The sequence below is a fragment of the Ambystoma mexicanum genome, chromosome 7p (assembly GCF_040938575.1).
Source record: "Ambystoma mexicanum isolate Mex_15411 chromosome 7p, UKY_AmexF1_1, whole genome shotgun sequence".
NCBI lineage: Eukaryota > Metazoa > Chordata > Amphibia > Caudata > Ambystomatidae > Ambystoma > Ambystoma mexicanum.
This window is the reverse complement of record NC_090939.1, coordinates 364,715,243-364,729,487: the sequence shown is the minus strand read 5'-3', so window position 1 is coordinate 364,729,487 and position 14,245 is coordinate 364,715,243. Positions and strand designations below refer to the sequence as shown.

At 42.6% G+C, this 14,245-nt stretch overlaps 1 protein-coding gene across 5 annotated transcripts in view; it reads left to right on the top strand.

The window, feature by feature from the left end:
- CHODL (chondrolectin) overlaps nucleotides 1-14,245 on the top strand; it is a 381,063-nt gene that overhangs the window by 211,768 nt on the left and 155,050 nt on the right. For 3 of the 5 annotated variants that reach the window (XM_069636400.1, XM_069636398.1, XM_069636397.1), the window contains exons 2-5: nucleotides 646-958; nucleotides 1,817-1,974; nucleotides 7,009-7,056; nucleotides 7,419-7,502. In XM_069636400.1, the coding sequence (XP_069492501.1) occupies nucleotides 646-958; nucleotides 1,817-1,974; nucleotides 7,009-7,056; nucleotides 7,419-7,502 (603 nt within the window). The remainder of the gene's footprint in view (nucleotides 1-645; nucleotides 959-1,816; nucleotides 1,975-7,008; nucleotides 7,057-7,418; nucleotides 7,503-14,245) is intronic. The other 2 variants (XM_069636401.1, XM_069636399.1) reach the window with 1 other exon arrangement.

Sequence of the window (14,245 nt, the reverse complement as noted above, 5' to 3'; positions counted from 1 at the left end):
TCATGCCAAGCAATGGACTGGCATGACTTTCCCCCAGAGCAGCCCAATACTAAAGGTGTGAGGCATACATAACCAGCCCCACGTTGCTGGATGTCTCAGGCATTTAGCAGTGCTTCCTGGCCATTTAATGATCCAAACGTAGTTATGTTAATATGAATGCCCTAAGCACTCAAAGGCTCATGGGGGTCTGTATGACTGGTGGTAGTGGCGTTAGGTCATTAAAACCCACAATAAAGAGCTCCTGATAAAAGAATGACCACTTGTTCAGAGATAGGACATGATATGATATGGCATTTATAACGCGCCTGTACACAAGTGTTTCTATATGCCAATATGCCACTAGCCGTTGAGTACATGACTCACAAATAAATGCTATTAAATGTCAGGAATCCATTGTTTCAGATGTCATTTTCGAGACTTGAAATAAATACCGGTGCAACATGTAGCTTTTATATTCTATATAACTCTGACTTGCACAAAATATCCTTGATATTATGTTGCCTATATATCAGATTGAATATGTACAGTTACTCAAGAGACAAGATTTTCAGCATAGATGCTATCCATATGCCTGTATTTGCAATGCCCGAGGTTAAACTATTCTCTTAAACACGTTTTCTTTTGAAATATGCTTCTGTATTTTAGGCCAAAAGGTGTGTTTAGGAAGCTATCACGATCCCTGCTACCAGATCGCCTACTTCCAGGACATTGCGAGCCGTGTGCGATTTGAAGAAGCGCGGCAAGCATGTGAAATGGACAATGGTGTTCTCTTAAGTCTTGAAAGTGAAGCAGAACAGACACTTATAAAAGGCTTGCTCCAGAACCTCACGAGGCCAGGCTCCGGGATTTCTGATGGAGATTTCTGGATTGGTCTCTGGAGAAATGAAAAAGCTCAGTCCTCAACAAATTCTTGCCCCGACCTCTACGAATGGACCGATGGAAGCAGTTCCGGGTTCAGGTAGTGTTTCTCTGCTTTCTTCAGAATTAGCCAATTGCTTGAATTTGCAAAAGTAGAATTTGTCAAGAAACAGGCAAACATTGTACACAAAGATTGGTAAAATGTTATCATATTTGTGACAGTGAATAAACCCATGAGAGGGAAGACATTGTATACAATATCACTTACCATGAAGACGAACAGGTTTGCAATGTTCGATGCCATGTTATTATCAATGTTGCTTTCTACCAGTGAGATGCAAAATACTTCACCAACACTCTCTTCAGTGGCACGTAGAGATGTTCACTGGCTTTACTGATTCCTCCCACCTCTGTTCTTCACACATCAGGAGTATAACACAGCAGGCTAGGGTGTGAGAAGGGATGCCCAAACATCCAGCACTGCTCCACGGAGCAGGGCGGCCTTGGAAGGAGCATGTTGACCCATGAAACTGGGAACCACTTCCCCTGGGGAAAGCTGGGACATTAATGGGGGACGGTCCACTTCCAAAAGTAGAATCTGGCCCCAAATCAGTAGGACATATCGAACCAGTGATCGGGATGACAACATAGACCACTTACTTTGCTGACCATATTACTCAGCCACTGCATCCGGTTGCACAACAGGACAACTCACAGTGGTTTATCAGCACTCGTTGTACCTCACTGACCTTCCTTGCATACCCCCTTCTAGACAGGCCAAAAGGGAGGATATCCCAATGTGCAAATATTGGTAAATACAATACATGTGAGCAATGTCTGGTTTTATGTTTGCTAGCAGTAATCCCCCCGACACTGTGTTGCCATGTTACTTGCCTATGTATTATATCATCAAAATAACTAAGTTTAGGGTATGTTTTACTTGTGTCTGTTCTTTTAGAAACTGGTACATTGATGAACCCTCTTGTGGAAGTGAAGCCTGTGTCGTAATGTATCATCAACCAACGGCAAACCCTGGGATCGGAGGCCCATACTTATATCAGTGGAATGATGATAGGTGCAACATGAAACACAACTTTATCTGCAAGTTTATTCCAGGTGGGAACTTCTGCAATGTATTCATGTCTGATAATGTACACACACACACACACACACACACAAATTACTCTCCAGTATCATTTAGTTGTATTTTGGGGATCATTTTACATTGATATCCACCTCGACAGGTAGACAAACGAAGCCGGAATCCTATTTGTAAGTACAGAAAGTATCAAGCGATAAAATACAGAATTGTATGGCCCCAGAAACAATTTTTACAGAAAACTTAAACTTGGAACTAATTGTGACAAAACCGGAAATGGTTTCCAATTATGAGACTTTTCTCTACCATGTTTGAACATGATCAAAAATATTAGCATGCACCCTCTCTACATACATGCAAATCCACAGATCCTTTTCAACATGCAAATTTTAAAGGCCTGCTACCATTATTTACCAGCAAGGTGACGCTTTCATTACATTACCCCTAAAAGCACCCACAATCGCTAACAGTCGATCAGTGGTCAATCTCATTTATTCCACCACCTGACTCGCCTTCGGTGAAAGCAGTGTGTGCACCCTACTCTGATCCGCGCAACAACCCGCACGTACTTCACATCACCGCAACAACACCTAAGCTGCACCAACAGCACACGAGGACTGACATCGATGCGATACTCGCACCAAAGCTCAGCATCCGGTGTATACCGAGTTGAAGCTGCCAACAGAACACCACTCCTTTCACTATCCTATTCCCGCTTCACCTACTAACCCATCCCACCTTCTCGTTTGCATATCCGCCAGAGCGCCTGAGGACCAACTCTGTTGGTTTCAGTGCATGGTACAAATACCTTTAACATTTAACATTTAACATCAATTAATTCCCTTCTAACTGATGATTCTACAACTACCAAACAGATGGACAATAGGATATAACCCATGAGATATGACTACACTCAGAAATGAAAGATCCTACACCTTGTTCCACAAAAAGCTGAAAACTAAATAGTTCAACTAATCCTCACCTACCTGTAACATGCCCTCTCTTTCAATCATGTTATGCTGTTCCCCTGTAACCAATTAACATGCATCTATTCATGATTGTCTGCACTGTTGCCATTCTTAAGTATGCATGTACCAAGCAAGTATTCTGTAACAGCACCACGATGCCGCAGGGCCGCTGCACACTATTCAATTTAAATAAATAAATATAAATAAATATGGCACATTTGGGCAGCCATATTGAGTCCACTGGTTGCTCACTTTCCTGGCACGTGTTCATCAGTGCCTTCTGTGCACATGAAAATAAATGCATTGTGCATCCACCTTACAGTGCATCACTTAACAGTAGGACACATGCACGTCATCTATGGGAAAAAGCATCAATGTGCAAAACCCACTCTAATGCTCTGGAATATTCTCAGACACATGTGTCTTATTAGAAATCAATAACTCATCAGACACTGCTTTATCTCCCCTTTCGCGAAAATGGTCATTAGATGTTGGCTTCAGGTCCCGGCCTGCTTTGCAACCTCTTTATTATGTGGCGGCTTCCATATTGATCCAGTGATATCAGACCTATGGACCAAATCCAACCTGACCGGGATCTGCTTGTTTTATAAAGAATCCTGTTTACCGTAAGGCGAGCATCTCTACAATTACCTATCGACATTTCTATATAGTCGAGTGATGGGCAAACATTGCTTTTCAGTATTCTTTGACAGTGAGGTAGGAAGAGCAGCAAACAACTTAACATTCTTTACAGGCCTTTAAACAATGAACATGGACACAACACTCCTTCATTCAGATGCATTATTTAAAAACACAAAAAAAGCGCTTGGGTAAACCCTGGCATTAATAAACAGTGGGCCTGATTTTCAAAAGCCTTTTCAATGGGACTTTACTATATAAGAACATGTTCGTATATCAGGACCAGTATAGCATTGTCATTGAAAATTAGTTGTATTGTTTTGCACAGTACATTGTGAAAATGCTCTTCTCAAGGATATGTTTTGAACACCCAATGGCAGTCAAGAAAAACGTTTACAGAGTTTTGTTAGTGTCTCATCAAAGGTGTATAGCACGTTTTGGAGCTGTTTATGTTGTGTAAACATAGTACCCAGACACTCGTGCATCCCTCCATTATTATTATGTTAGCGTTTTCTTTTAGCGTGAGCCTAACTTGCGGAAGCAACGGAGCACTTTCCAATGCTTAGGTTGAAGTGCACAGAGGGGGAATCAGAGATACACAGGAGTGGGGAGCGAACAACAGGCGAGGGCAGGGACATGTGAAGAAAGAGATCTACAAGCAACTAAGGGAGTAACCAAGGGGAAGCAGATTGCCCAATTTCAGGTTAGGTGGGGAGTGTGAGTGGACCCAGGTGTTAGGGAGGAGTCATTCCTTGATGGTCTCAGCACTCACTTCCATATCCAGAAATGCAGCTTTGACCTACTGGTTCCACTAGGGGGTTGGGAAGGACATCTGACAAGGAGAATGACTCTCCAGTTGTCTATGATGCCACTTAGAACTCCAGGGTTGTTTTGAACCCATAGTTGAAACCTGCCCATCTATAATTGTAAACTGAGTTTTGCCCCCCGCCCCGCTTGCCCCTTTGCATCACTTTTCCACTGATGTACTGTTCCTTATGCACTTGCAATACAGGGGATGTCGAGTGAAGGCTTGAAAGGACTATCTATATAAATAAAAATGTAAATGTTTGTTTGTACAAAATCCTAAATCTCCAAAAGGTCTTCACCGATTGCTTTGAAATTTTGACTCAACGTTGCTTTCGAATAGGCGCCTGTTTTTATATAACTACTATACATAGATAGTAAAAACATACTTTTTCTTAAAAACAGCGCCATCTGTTGAACGTAAAAGCAACACACGCTATTTTACGATTCCATTTCAATGTTTCCAGAATGGAATGGCTCAAATACGTGCCGAGGAAGCAGCCGAGCGACGTGCAGCCAGACTTTAGGAAGCATGGTTGCGAGCACGGCGATCGCGTTCTGCAGCTTCAGATCTGATTTGTTCTCAATAGAATAAACGCGACAGGCTGAGAGTTGCTGAAAGATGTCAACGAGAAACAGCAGATCAGCGTCAAACATGACTGTGTGCTCAGCTATCAGGCAATTACAATCATCTTGCATTCCGGTAGAACCCAGCTGATCATTATAGTTTGAGCCGGCATGTTTCATCAGCACCATGACTGAAGTGTATCCTTATTGCAAGGCTCTGAAATTTCATGGGGAAACGAAAGGAATGTGTTGCACCGCCGGGAAAATTAAACTGCCTCAACTTGGAGAACCGCCAGAGCCATTAAAAATTCCCCACAAGCATTGTCAAATTAAACATATTAGAAACATGCGCTTTCTCTTTTCTTTCTTTTCAATTTAACCAAACAGAGCCACAGCAACGCGTGGCCGGGGACAGCAAGTATGCAATATTAAAATGTCAAGTTCCGTCTGGTGTAACATCACAATTTCAAAAGGAAAAAAGAAGATAGCTGGCAGGGAAAATGCTGTATCCCCTCCTCTGATGTCACAACAGTTGATTATGAATTCCATAATCCTCTGCCATAATATCACAGTAGGAGGATGCAGAATTCAGAAAGGAAAACAGTTGCTAGTGGATTTCCAGGGGAGCCATACTCAGCAAACTGTTCAAGAAGAACGCTTTCAAGTAGGTATAATATTAATTAGTACCCGTTGGCAGCCTCTCAGCCAATGAGGAGGCTTGGGCCTGTAAATAAGGGCCCGGTGTATTACCTGAAGTGGTAATGCCCCCCTGCTCACAGCCTATTGCTTAAGTGGGCAATAGTTCCAGCTCCTTTTACTCTAACTTCAAATGCATGCAAAACTCACAAAAGATGTTGCAAATAAGTATTACCCGTCTCGTGTTACTGTGTTCAAGAAGCCAGCCAAACAATACATTGGAAGGGGGCATTAGTTGGAGACATTCTGCCAGCGACCTGAATCTGTTTAGAGGAATTGGAAGTTCTTTCAATTGGCTCCTTCGCTCCATATTCGAAGAAATACTAAATGGGGTTGTAGGTTATACATTTTACAACTTGAGGTTTAAATGTACTAAAGCTTACAAAGAAAAGCTTAGCAAAATAAACAATACCATCTCAATAATCGCAAGTTGCAAGCAAAAGGATCTATATTAATTGACTAAATATGACTCTTCCTGGCACAAAAAGTCCCAAATCAAACAAAATCATGTCTACCTTCCAATTCCCAAAACACAGCCCTCAACACATGAAGTCTGTTTAAAGTACAACAAATAAAGCATTGCATAAAATATCTCAATTAAACAATTTCACTTGTCAGAAATGCTGCTCACTTTTTTAAAATAAATTAAATAGTAATGATTCGGTCTGTAACGAAATGAATGTGTAATTTTCAAACTCATATTTATTCTTGTCAATACATGCTTTCAAAATATATCTTCATACTTAAATGTTTCAATCGTTTTACTTTCCAATTGACCACCCAATAGATTGAAAATCAAAGTTTAATTTCTGCTAAATGTATTTATGAAACCAAAAGTGTGTTGCCCACAATTCTAATGATTGCAAGGAATCAATCATACCCGACCCAACTATAACTAAACAGTGGGTTTCGCATGAGCTGATTTCACGTATGCTTGTTTCTTTTACATGTCTGGACCTTTGTAATGAGTGTTACTGTTCAGATCACGAAGTAAAAGCTGGGGTCCTGGAACTGCTTAACTCCGTTCATAGATTTAAGTTGCGATGGGTTAACTGAATTTAGCGTGTTATCAAACGGGGCCTAAAGCATGTCACTAACACTCTCCTTGTGGATAGTGCTATCTAATCGGCACCGGCATTGCCATTTATAGAGCCATTGGAGCCATTAGTATCTGTCTATTTAGGATTTCTGTGCGGCATTTACTAACTCATCCACAGGCGCTGCTGCGTCTTACCTACCTGTTCACTGCGGCCTTAAAACGTCTCTCCTGTGATGCTTTGCTTCTGCTTACATGTATGTGGTTTCTAAAAAGTACATGAAGACATCTGCTTTTTAAGTCTAACATGTCCTTGCACTTGCAAACACTTTATTCAACAGAGAGTGTCCTAGAGAAAGCGCTAGGAGACCGAGCAGAGCCAGAATATGGTAAGAAACACGACCTCCCAGCACCAGAGACACAATAACTCCATGATTCATTGATGTGACTAACAGGCATGGGGCACAGGCCACATCCATGTTGTTTTTTTCTTTGACCCGGAAATCCCATGGAGAGCGATTCGTGCTCAGTGATTTGTTTTCCATCACAAGTTTTCAAATAGTGTTTTTTCTTGGTTTTCATCCCAGATGCACCCCCGACATCACTGCAATATCCTCTAGAATCAGTTCATGTCCACTAAGTGTCGTCCAGGCACTGAGAGGAGAGCTAGAAAACAGATGCATCCTGATGTTTGAAGTAGAGGAGTTGGCACACTTGTCTTACAGTCTATCTATCCTTACATGTTTTTCAGAGTCCTATCCCACCACCACAGTTGGAAAAACACAGGCATCAACCAAACCAGAGGATTCTTATCATGTCGTCATTTCTGAAACAGGTGTGATTTTTTATTTATATTACTTGTAAGAAAACATGTGTTGGTCAATGCCTTTTTCTTAGGTTTCAGGAGATCCCCATTTTTAAAAAAATGTACTGTTCTTACTGTTCTACAAATCCCGAAAACATTGTTTAGCAACTGGTAGTAATGTAATGTGCCATTTGTATAGCACCTTTCACCATTAGTATGGTCACAACGCTCTGTAGGTTGAACGCCCTTGGAGGAAAACGGGAGTCCGGATATGGGAAGCAATTCCAGGAGGTGCTAGTATGCGTATTAGCATATTGGCCAGTATGATCATATGAGGGGTGGCTAAGTCCCTGCAAGCCACCCATGTCGAAGCTGGCATGTGGATGGCTGGAGATAAGTGGTCTAGAGGGGTATGCGAGAGAAATTATGTGTGCAGCTACTTATCGAATTTTTGTTGTGAACAGTACTTGCATTCTTATGGTATAGGTGTTGTGCAAAGTGTCTTCATGTGGTGCACCATGGCCAGTGGATGCAGGGCTGTGTCCTTGCCTTTGGCTAGTTTAGAATGCATTGTCTACATTCTAAACAGTGCCCTAGGGTAAATATGATGACGGAACTCTACGTCAATTTACGATAGTTTAGCGGTTGCGTTCTACTTGATCCAAGGATCAGTGCAAATATTCCCTTCAACATTCTTCTTGTTTAAACATCTGACTGCACTCCAGGTTTTGCATATGCAAACTTTGACTAACATTCTTCATGTTGCTTAGATTCAGTATCCATGTTAGATGATATGATATGATATGGCATTTATAATGCGCCTGTACACAAGTGTTTCTAGGCACGACAAGACAAGGAGGGTGAAACAAAGAGAGGACAAACTAATGATATTACTAGGTCTTGTGTCATTCAGATCGCACAAGTGCAGGGAAGAGGGAAGGGAAGAAGTGCCGGGGGAAGTGGGAAGTGCAGTTAACTCACAAGTGCAGCCAGCGGGCGGCTCATAAGTGCAGAGAGAAGGGACTGTAGGGTTGCAGATACAGACCCCTAAGTACTGAGGTGCCCGGAGGCAGTACGAGGGCAACTAGACATGCAGGTGCCTGGGCCCGAGTTCAGAGGGTGACCAGATGACCAGTGCACGGAGCAGTCAGATGCATCAGCAGGGGGAGAGGAAGAGAGAAAGCGGAAGCAAAAAGGAAAGTCTTGAATTGCTTCGGCAACCGGAGGTGCTGCTGCTCAAGTTTGAGAGAGGCAGGGAGGCTGTTTCAGAGGGAGTGCCCAGCTGAGGAGATAGATCTGCCCCCAACTCTCTGCGTGGAGAAGCATCTCACCCTCAGAGAGTTGGAGGTGGATGAGCGGAGAGCCCTAGAAGGAAGATATTTTGGAAGAGAATGTTAGGGGTAGAGTGGTCCCAGGCACCAGAAAGCCTTGTGGATGATGCAGAGTATATTGCAGTGGATCCTTGCAGCCACAGGGAGCCAGTGAAGAGATTTCAGAGCTGGAGAGATATTATCCCTAGTCTTGAGGCAATTCTGCAATTGGCTCAGACTTCCAAGACTATTCTGAGTTTATTATGTGTTTACCTTAATTCAGTGCAATGGCTACATTCTAAGTTCACCTGTAAATTAATATAGTGGAAATTAATATTCCCCAAGAACCTGGAATAAAGTGATGGCTACTCTGCACAGGTACCTGGTGTTCATGCACTGGCTGTATTCTTCATTCACCTAGATTTGAGCTTCATTGCATTCTGCAGTCTAATGATGTCAATACACTGGTTGCACTATGATAAACAACTATAGGGAACATAGTGCCTACACCTTAATGGTTTCTAGACTGCATGCAACCACTGACAATGAGTGTTAGGGCATTGTGGATTACCTGGCAGTTGCTGTTGATGCCTGAATGGGGCAACCAACAGGCAGAAAAGGGTAGGCCGGAGATGGGAGCTGTCTCCGATAACCTCCCCCATCCCATGGCTGGTTGCTCAAGCAGGAGAGCCTGCATAGATTGTCCTAGTAGAGCCACCGAGAACAGGCATTCTCTTTTCACGAGACTCAGGGACCAGACAGTGACCAGACAGTGACCAAGTGATCTGAATGACACCTGGCCTATTAGGATCGTTGTCTATCCTCCCTTTGTTCCCCTCCCTTGCTGCATCACGCCTTGAAACACTTGTGTATAGGTGCGTTATAAATGCCATATCATATCCTATATCATATCATATCATATCAAGATGCTGATTCAGGAGCTGTCCTAATGGTTATTATACAGCTGTAATGGGTATCATACTTGCTATTTTGATGGTGCCCATGAAACATAGAGTGAGGGCCTGTAATCTTTGACTCCCCTCACCACTTGCCAGCCTAGGTAATGGTGAGGAATCGTTGGGAGCCATTGTCCACAGGAGCTGGAGAGCTGCTTGTTTCAAACCCCAGAGGGACAGTATCCCGACATGTTTTCAGAACTAGCGAATTTCGTCAGTAATTAATACATATTCTCTAAACACTTAAATCATTTTTGGTTTGAAACATTAACTCATACAATAAATCCGAAATTCCCTTCATGCACTTAGTCTTTAATGTGCCTCTTTTCTTTCTCCAAGATATATGAGTGGCAATATTCCATGTATAGATTTTGGATGTTTGTCTGATGATATTGATCTTTGTAAAAAATAAATAAATGATGCAGCTGGCAGCAATTTTCAAACTACAGTGCACATTGAATTACCTGTGCACTGCAACAGGCAATTTAATGAGTTTTACAGCACAGCAGCATTCGGCACATACCCACAGATTACACAAACACATGCATTGACGGTTCACAGTTTCAAAGTCGAAGTGGCCATGAAAATGTGCATCAAACTACATCTTCAATTAGAAAAGCTTAATGTGCTTGATAAATAAGGCACATCACGTAAATATTACAGGTTATGTTGCAGTTTGGCAGGTTGGATTGCATGCCTAAAGTGTCAACATTGTAATAATGTATTGGAACGATGGTAGATGGTTCCCTAGAGGAAGGGTCTAGACTATTGCTTATGCAAGTATGCACAAGGCAAATTGATGGGAGCCAGTGATGGAAGAATAGCTTAGAATTCAACTATCACATGGTCACCTTCTGGATTTTGTGTTGTCTGTGATGTCTGAACTCCACATCATACATTTTAAACGCCATTGCTGCATAGAGAAGGCCCGTAGTTCACTGACACACACTGCCCTTATGTCCTACTTGACACATAATCCCACTGGCTTCTATATTCTGATAATCAAGCCATGGCATCCCAAACAGAGATCCTCAACCACTGCAAAATCAAGGTAAGACTGCATTCAACATGACCAACCCCCATATCTAATTTTCAAACATCAAAACACAACGAAGGTAAAATAGGGTACACATAGGGCCTGTGACTATTGAAGCATGGGAAAGGACCCTATAGATACATTGTAATAATCGCTGTGTATCTACACACTACACAGCTTGCAATATCCAACTGAAAGACTATAAACTAGCTTGCAAGAGAGGTAGAAGGCTCACATCAAATTTTGCATTATTGGAGAAGAGAACCCCAACAATGAGACATTTGAAACGCATAGGCAATCAGCTCAGTGAACATTCACTGGCCTCCTTCTTCCACAGAATTGATGGCCTCTGAACTAGTATCCCATACATAGACTCACTACTGCACAAGCAAGTACATCAACGTTGATGTGTGTAAAGCTCTCTTGCAGGTTCACCTCTATCACATAGAGCATATTAGTAGGGTTATTCTCTTCTTGCAAAAAATACCAATGCCAACTGAAACATGTAACACTACGTTCCTCAGCTTAAGTGTTTCTTTGGTAACACAGCTCATCTCAAGACTAGTGAACATTTTGCTTGCCAGTGGCGTATTCCAAAAATGTGTTACATACATATACTGCATACACCACATGCTAAAATGTATCAAGTCTTACTAAGCTAAAAACAGCTTGAAAGAAAGGAATTAAAAAGTAAGACGAAAAATAACAAAAGTAATAGGGATCAATTCAGCAAAAAGGTGAGTTTTTAATGCCATGCGAAATACAATTAATGAAGTCATTTTTGGATATTCGAGCGTAAAGAGTTCCATCCACTTGACAACCTTGCTGCAACTACTTGGTCACCTCAAGTCTAAGTCTTTTAGGATGAGATTATGATCACCCACTGATTGGATGATTGAAGATCTTGAAATGAAATATAAAGTTCAGTTGTGTTAATTAGATAGTTGCACACTAGAGCAATTTAAAAACGATTTTCTAGTGCACAGGAAGCAATTGATATGGTTGACTCGATAGAGGGCCATTCCTCTAGACAATCCACAGACAAGCCGTACCTCTGCGTTGTGGTCCATCTGAAGTTGTTGCTCCAAATAAATCAGAATCCCGGCATGTAGGGTGTTTGCATAGCCTAATTTAGAAATGAGTGGTTCCACCACTCTGGATTTGCACATTCCAGGCAACACCCCTTGTCCTCTTTCAAGAAACCTTAAAAGAGAGCAGCAGAGGTTTGACCTCATATATGCCTCCTGGATCATTGAACAGAGATCGCATGGAGGTGGTGCTGAATAATGCCAATGCATTGGCAGCAATCATATCCCATTCTTGGATCCATTGAAGGCATGATTGTTGACCCATTTTGTTACTAGAGCAATGTGAAGCACTTGATGGAAAGTCTAGACTAGGCTAGATCACATGTTAAGTGTGGAAGGAGCTATTGTGTGGAGGGATGAATACGTGAGGAAAGATTTGCAGGGGAATTACCTGCCTTTGATCCATCCCAAAAACTATAATCACATTGAAACTGAAAAGAAAAATTATAACATTTTTAAGGATGGGATTTGGGGGATCACAGGAGAATTATTTCTCAGAATCATGTTACCTCCTCACCAGGTATTTACCGAACAATATTTACGCCTTTAAGAATTTTACATTTAAATATCATGAATTCATAAATATTTTTGTTTTTGATAGGTATTACGAGTGGGGCCCAATGATTTAAGCAATCTTCTGTACATCAGTTGGATCCAAATCCATGTTTAGGGATATTTAGTCCGTATGATATGATGATATGATATGGCATTTATAACGCGCCTATACACAAGTGTTTCAAGGCGCGACGAGTCAAGGGAGGGGGAACAGAGGGAAGACAGAGACAATGATCTTACTAGGCCAGGTGACATTGAGATCACGCAAGTGCATGGGATGGTGGAAGGGTAAGTGCGGGGGGGAAGGCGGAGGAGGCAGTGCAGTACATAGGATCAACAGTAAAGAATAAATAAAATAAATAAAACAATAGGTAAAGGTGCGGCCAGCTAGTGGCAAGTGCAGGAGTAAGTGCAGACATCAAGTGTCAAGAGCTGGTGGGGACTGTTTGGATACAGAAACAGCCACCAAGTGCAGGGGTTGCCCGGGAGGCAGTGCAGGTATGCAGCTGGTTGGGAGGGGACCTGGACCCGAGATCAGAGGGTAGCCAGGTGACCAGTGCAGTTTAGTCAGGGGTTCAGCAGGGGAGAGGAGGAGAAAAAGAAGAAGCAAAGAGGATGCTCTTGAGGTTTTTCTCTAACCAGAGATGGTTCTCCTTAGGTTTCAGGTAGGCAAGGAGACTGTTCCAGATGGAGGCCCCAGCCGAAGAAAGAGATCTATCACCAACTCGATGCTTGGCGAAGCGACTTACCCCGAGGGAGTCAGAGGCGAATGAGCGAAGAGCTTGAGAAGGAAGATATTTAGGTCGAGAAAGTGGGAGGTATTGAGGCCCCAGGCCCCAGAAGGCCTTGTGGACAATGCAGAGGGTTTTGAGCTTAATCCTGCAGCCACAGGGGGCCATTGCAGAGATATCAGTGCTGGAGAGATACGATCCCTGGGCTTGAGGCCAAGGACAAGTCTCGCAGTCCTGTTCTGGATGAGTTGCAGAGGGTGGAGACTAGAAGCAGGCAGATTTAGAAAGAGTAGGAAAAGTTGCAACTGTGCCTGCACTTATTTGCGCCAAGATAAATTACTGGTCTATTTCCTTTTGCTTTGAATGACAAATCCAAAAGTTCTGTTGTATTTGATAAAGTTTTTTACTTTGAATTTTCAACCCCTCTTGGATGACAAGTGTTTCGGCGTACAACCTGCGCCTTTTTCAAATCCGGGCCTTTAATGTGTCATTACGGTTCACACAAAGAATAATGTTCTTGTTGTAAATGAAGCACTTCCAGTCTTGGGCTCAACCCCACCTGAAAATTCTGATGCTCGCGTTACAAGCGTCGGGTTTCCTGAAAGATTTAGAAAGAGGCCTTTGAAGTAGTCCAGCCTAGAGAGAACCAGAGCTCAGGAAACAGTGAGCTTCTGGGGGAAAGAGAGGAAGAATACCTCTGAGAAGGTGCAGCTGGTAGTGTGACTTCTTAGAGACGTCAGAGATGTGAGGAGAGAAGGAGAGAGTTGATTCGAAGATGACCCCGAGGTTTTTAGCCGAACAGGTGGGAGAAGGAAGAGGGCCAAGAAGGGCCGGCCAGTGAGTGACAGGAACGGAGGGAGCAGGTGTGATGATGAGGAGAATTTCAGTTTTACTGGCATTAAGGCAGAGATCGTTGGTGGCACATCACTCCTCGATAGTCAGAAATGAGAGAAAGAGAAGAGATGGCGGAAGGGAGCCTGGAAATGAGCTCAGTGTCGTCTGCAGTAATTCATGATACCATAAAGGCAGGCAAGGGATAATTTTATTTGCATTTGCAAGGTATACACCTTTATTCTTATTCCATTACTGCTCCATCC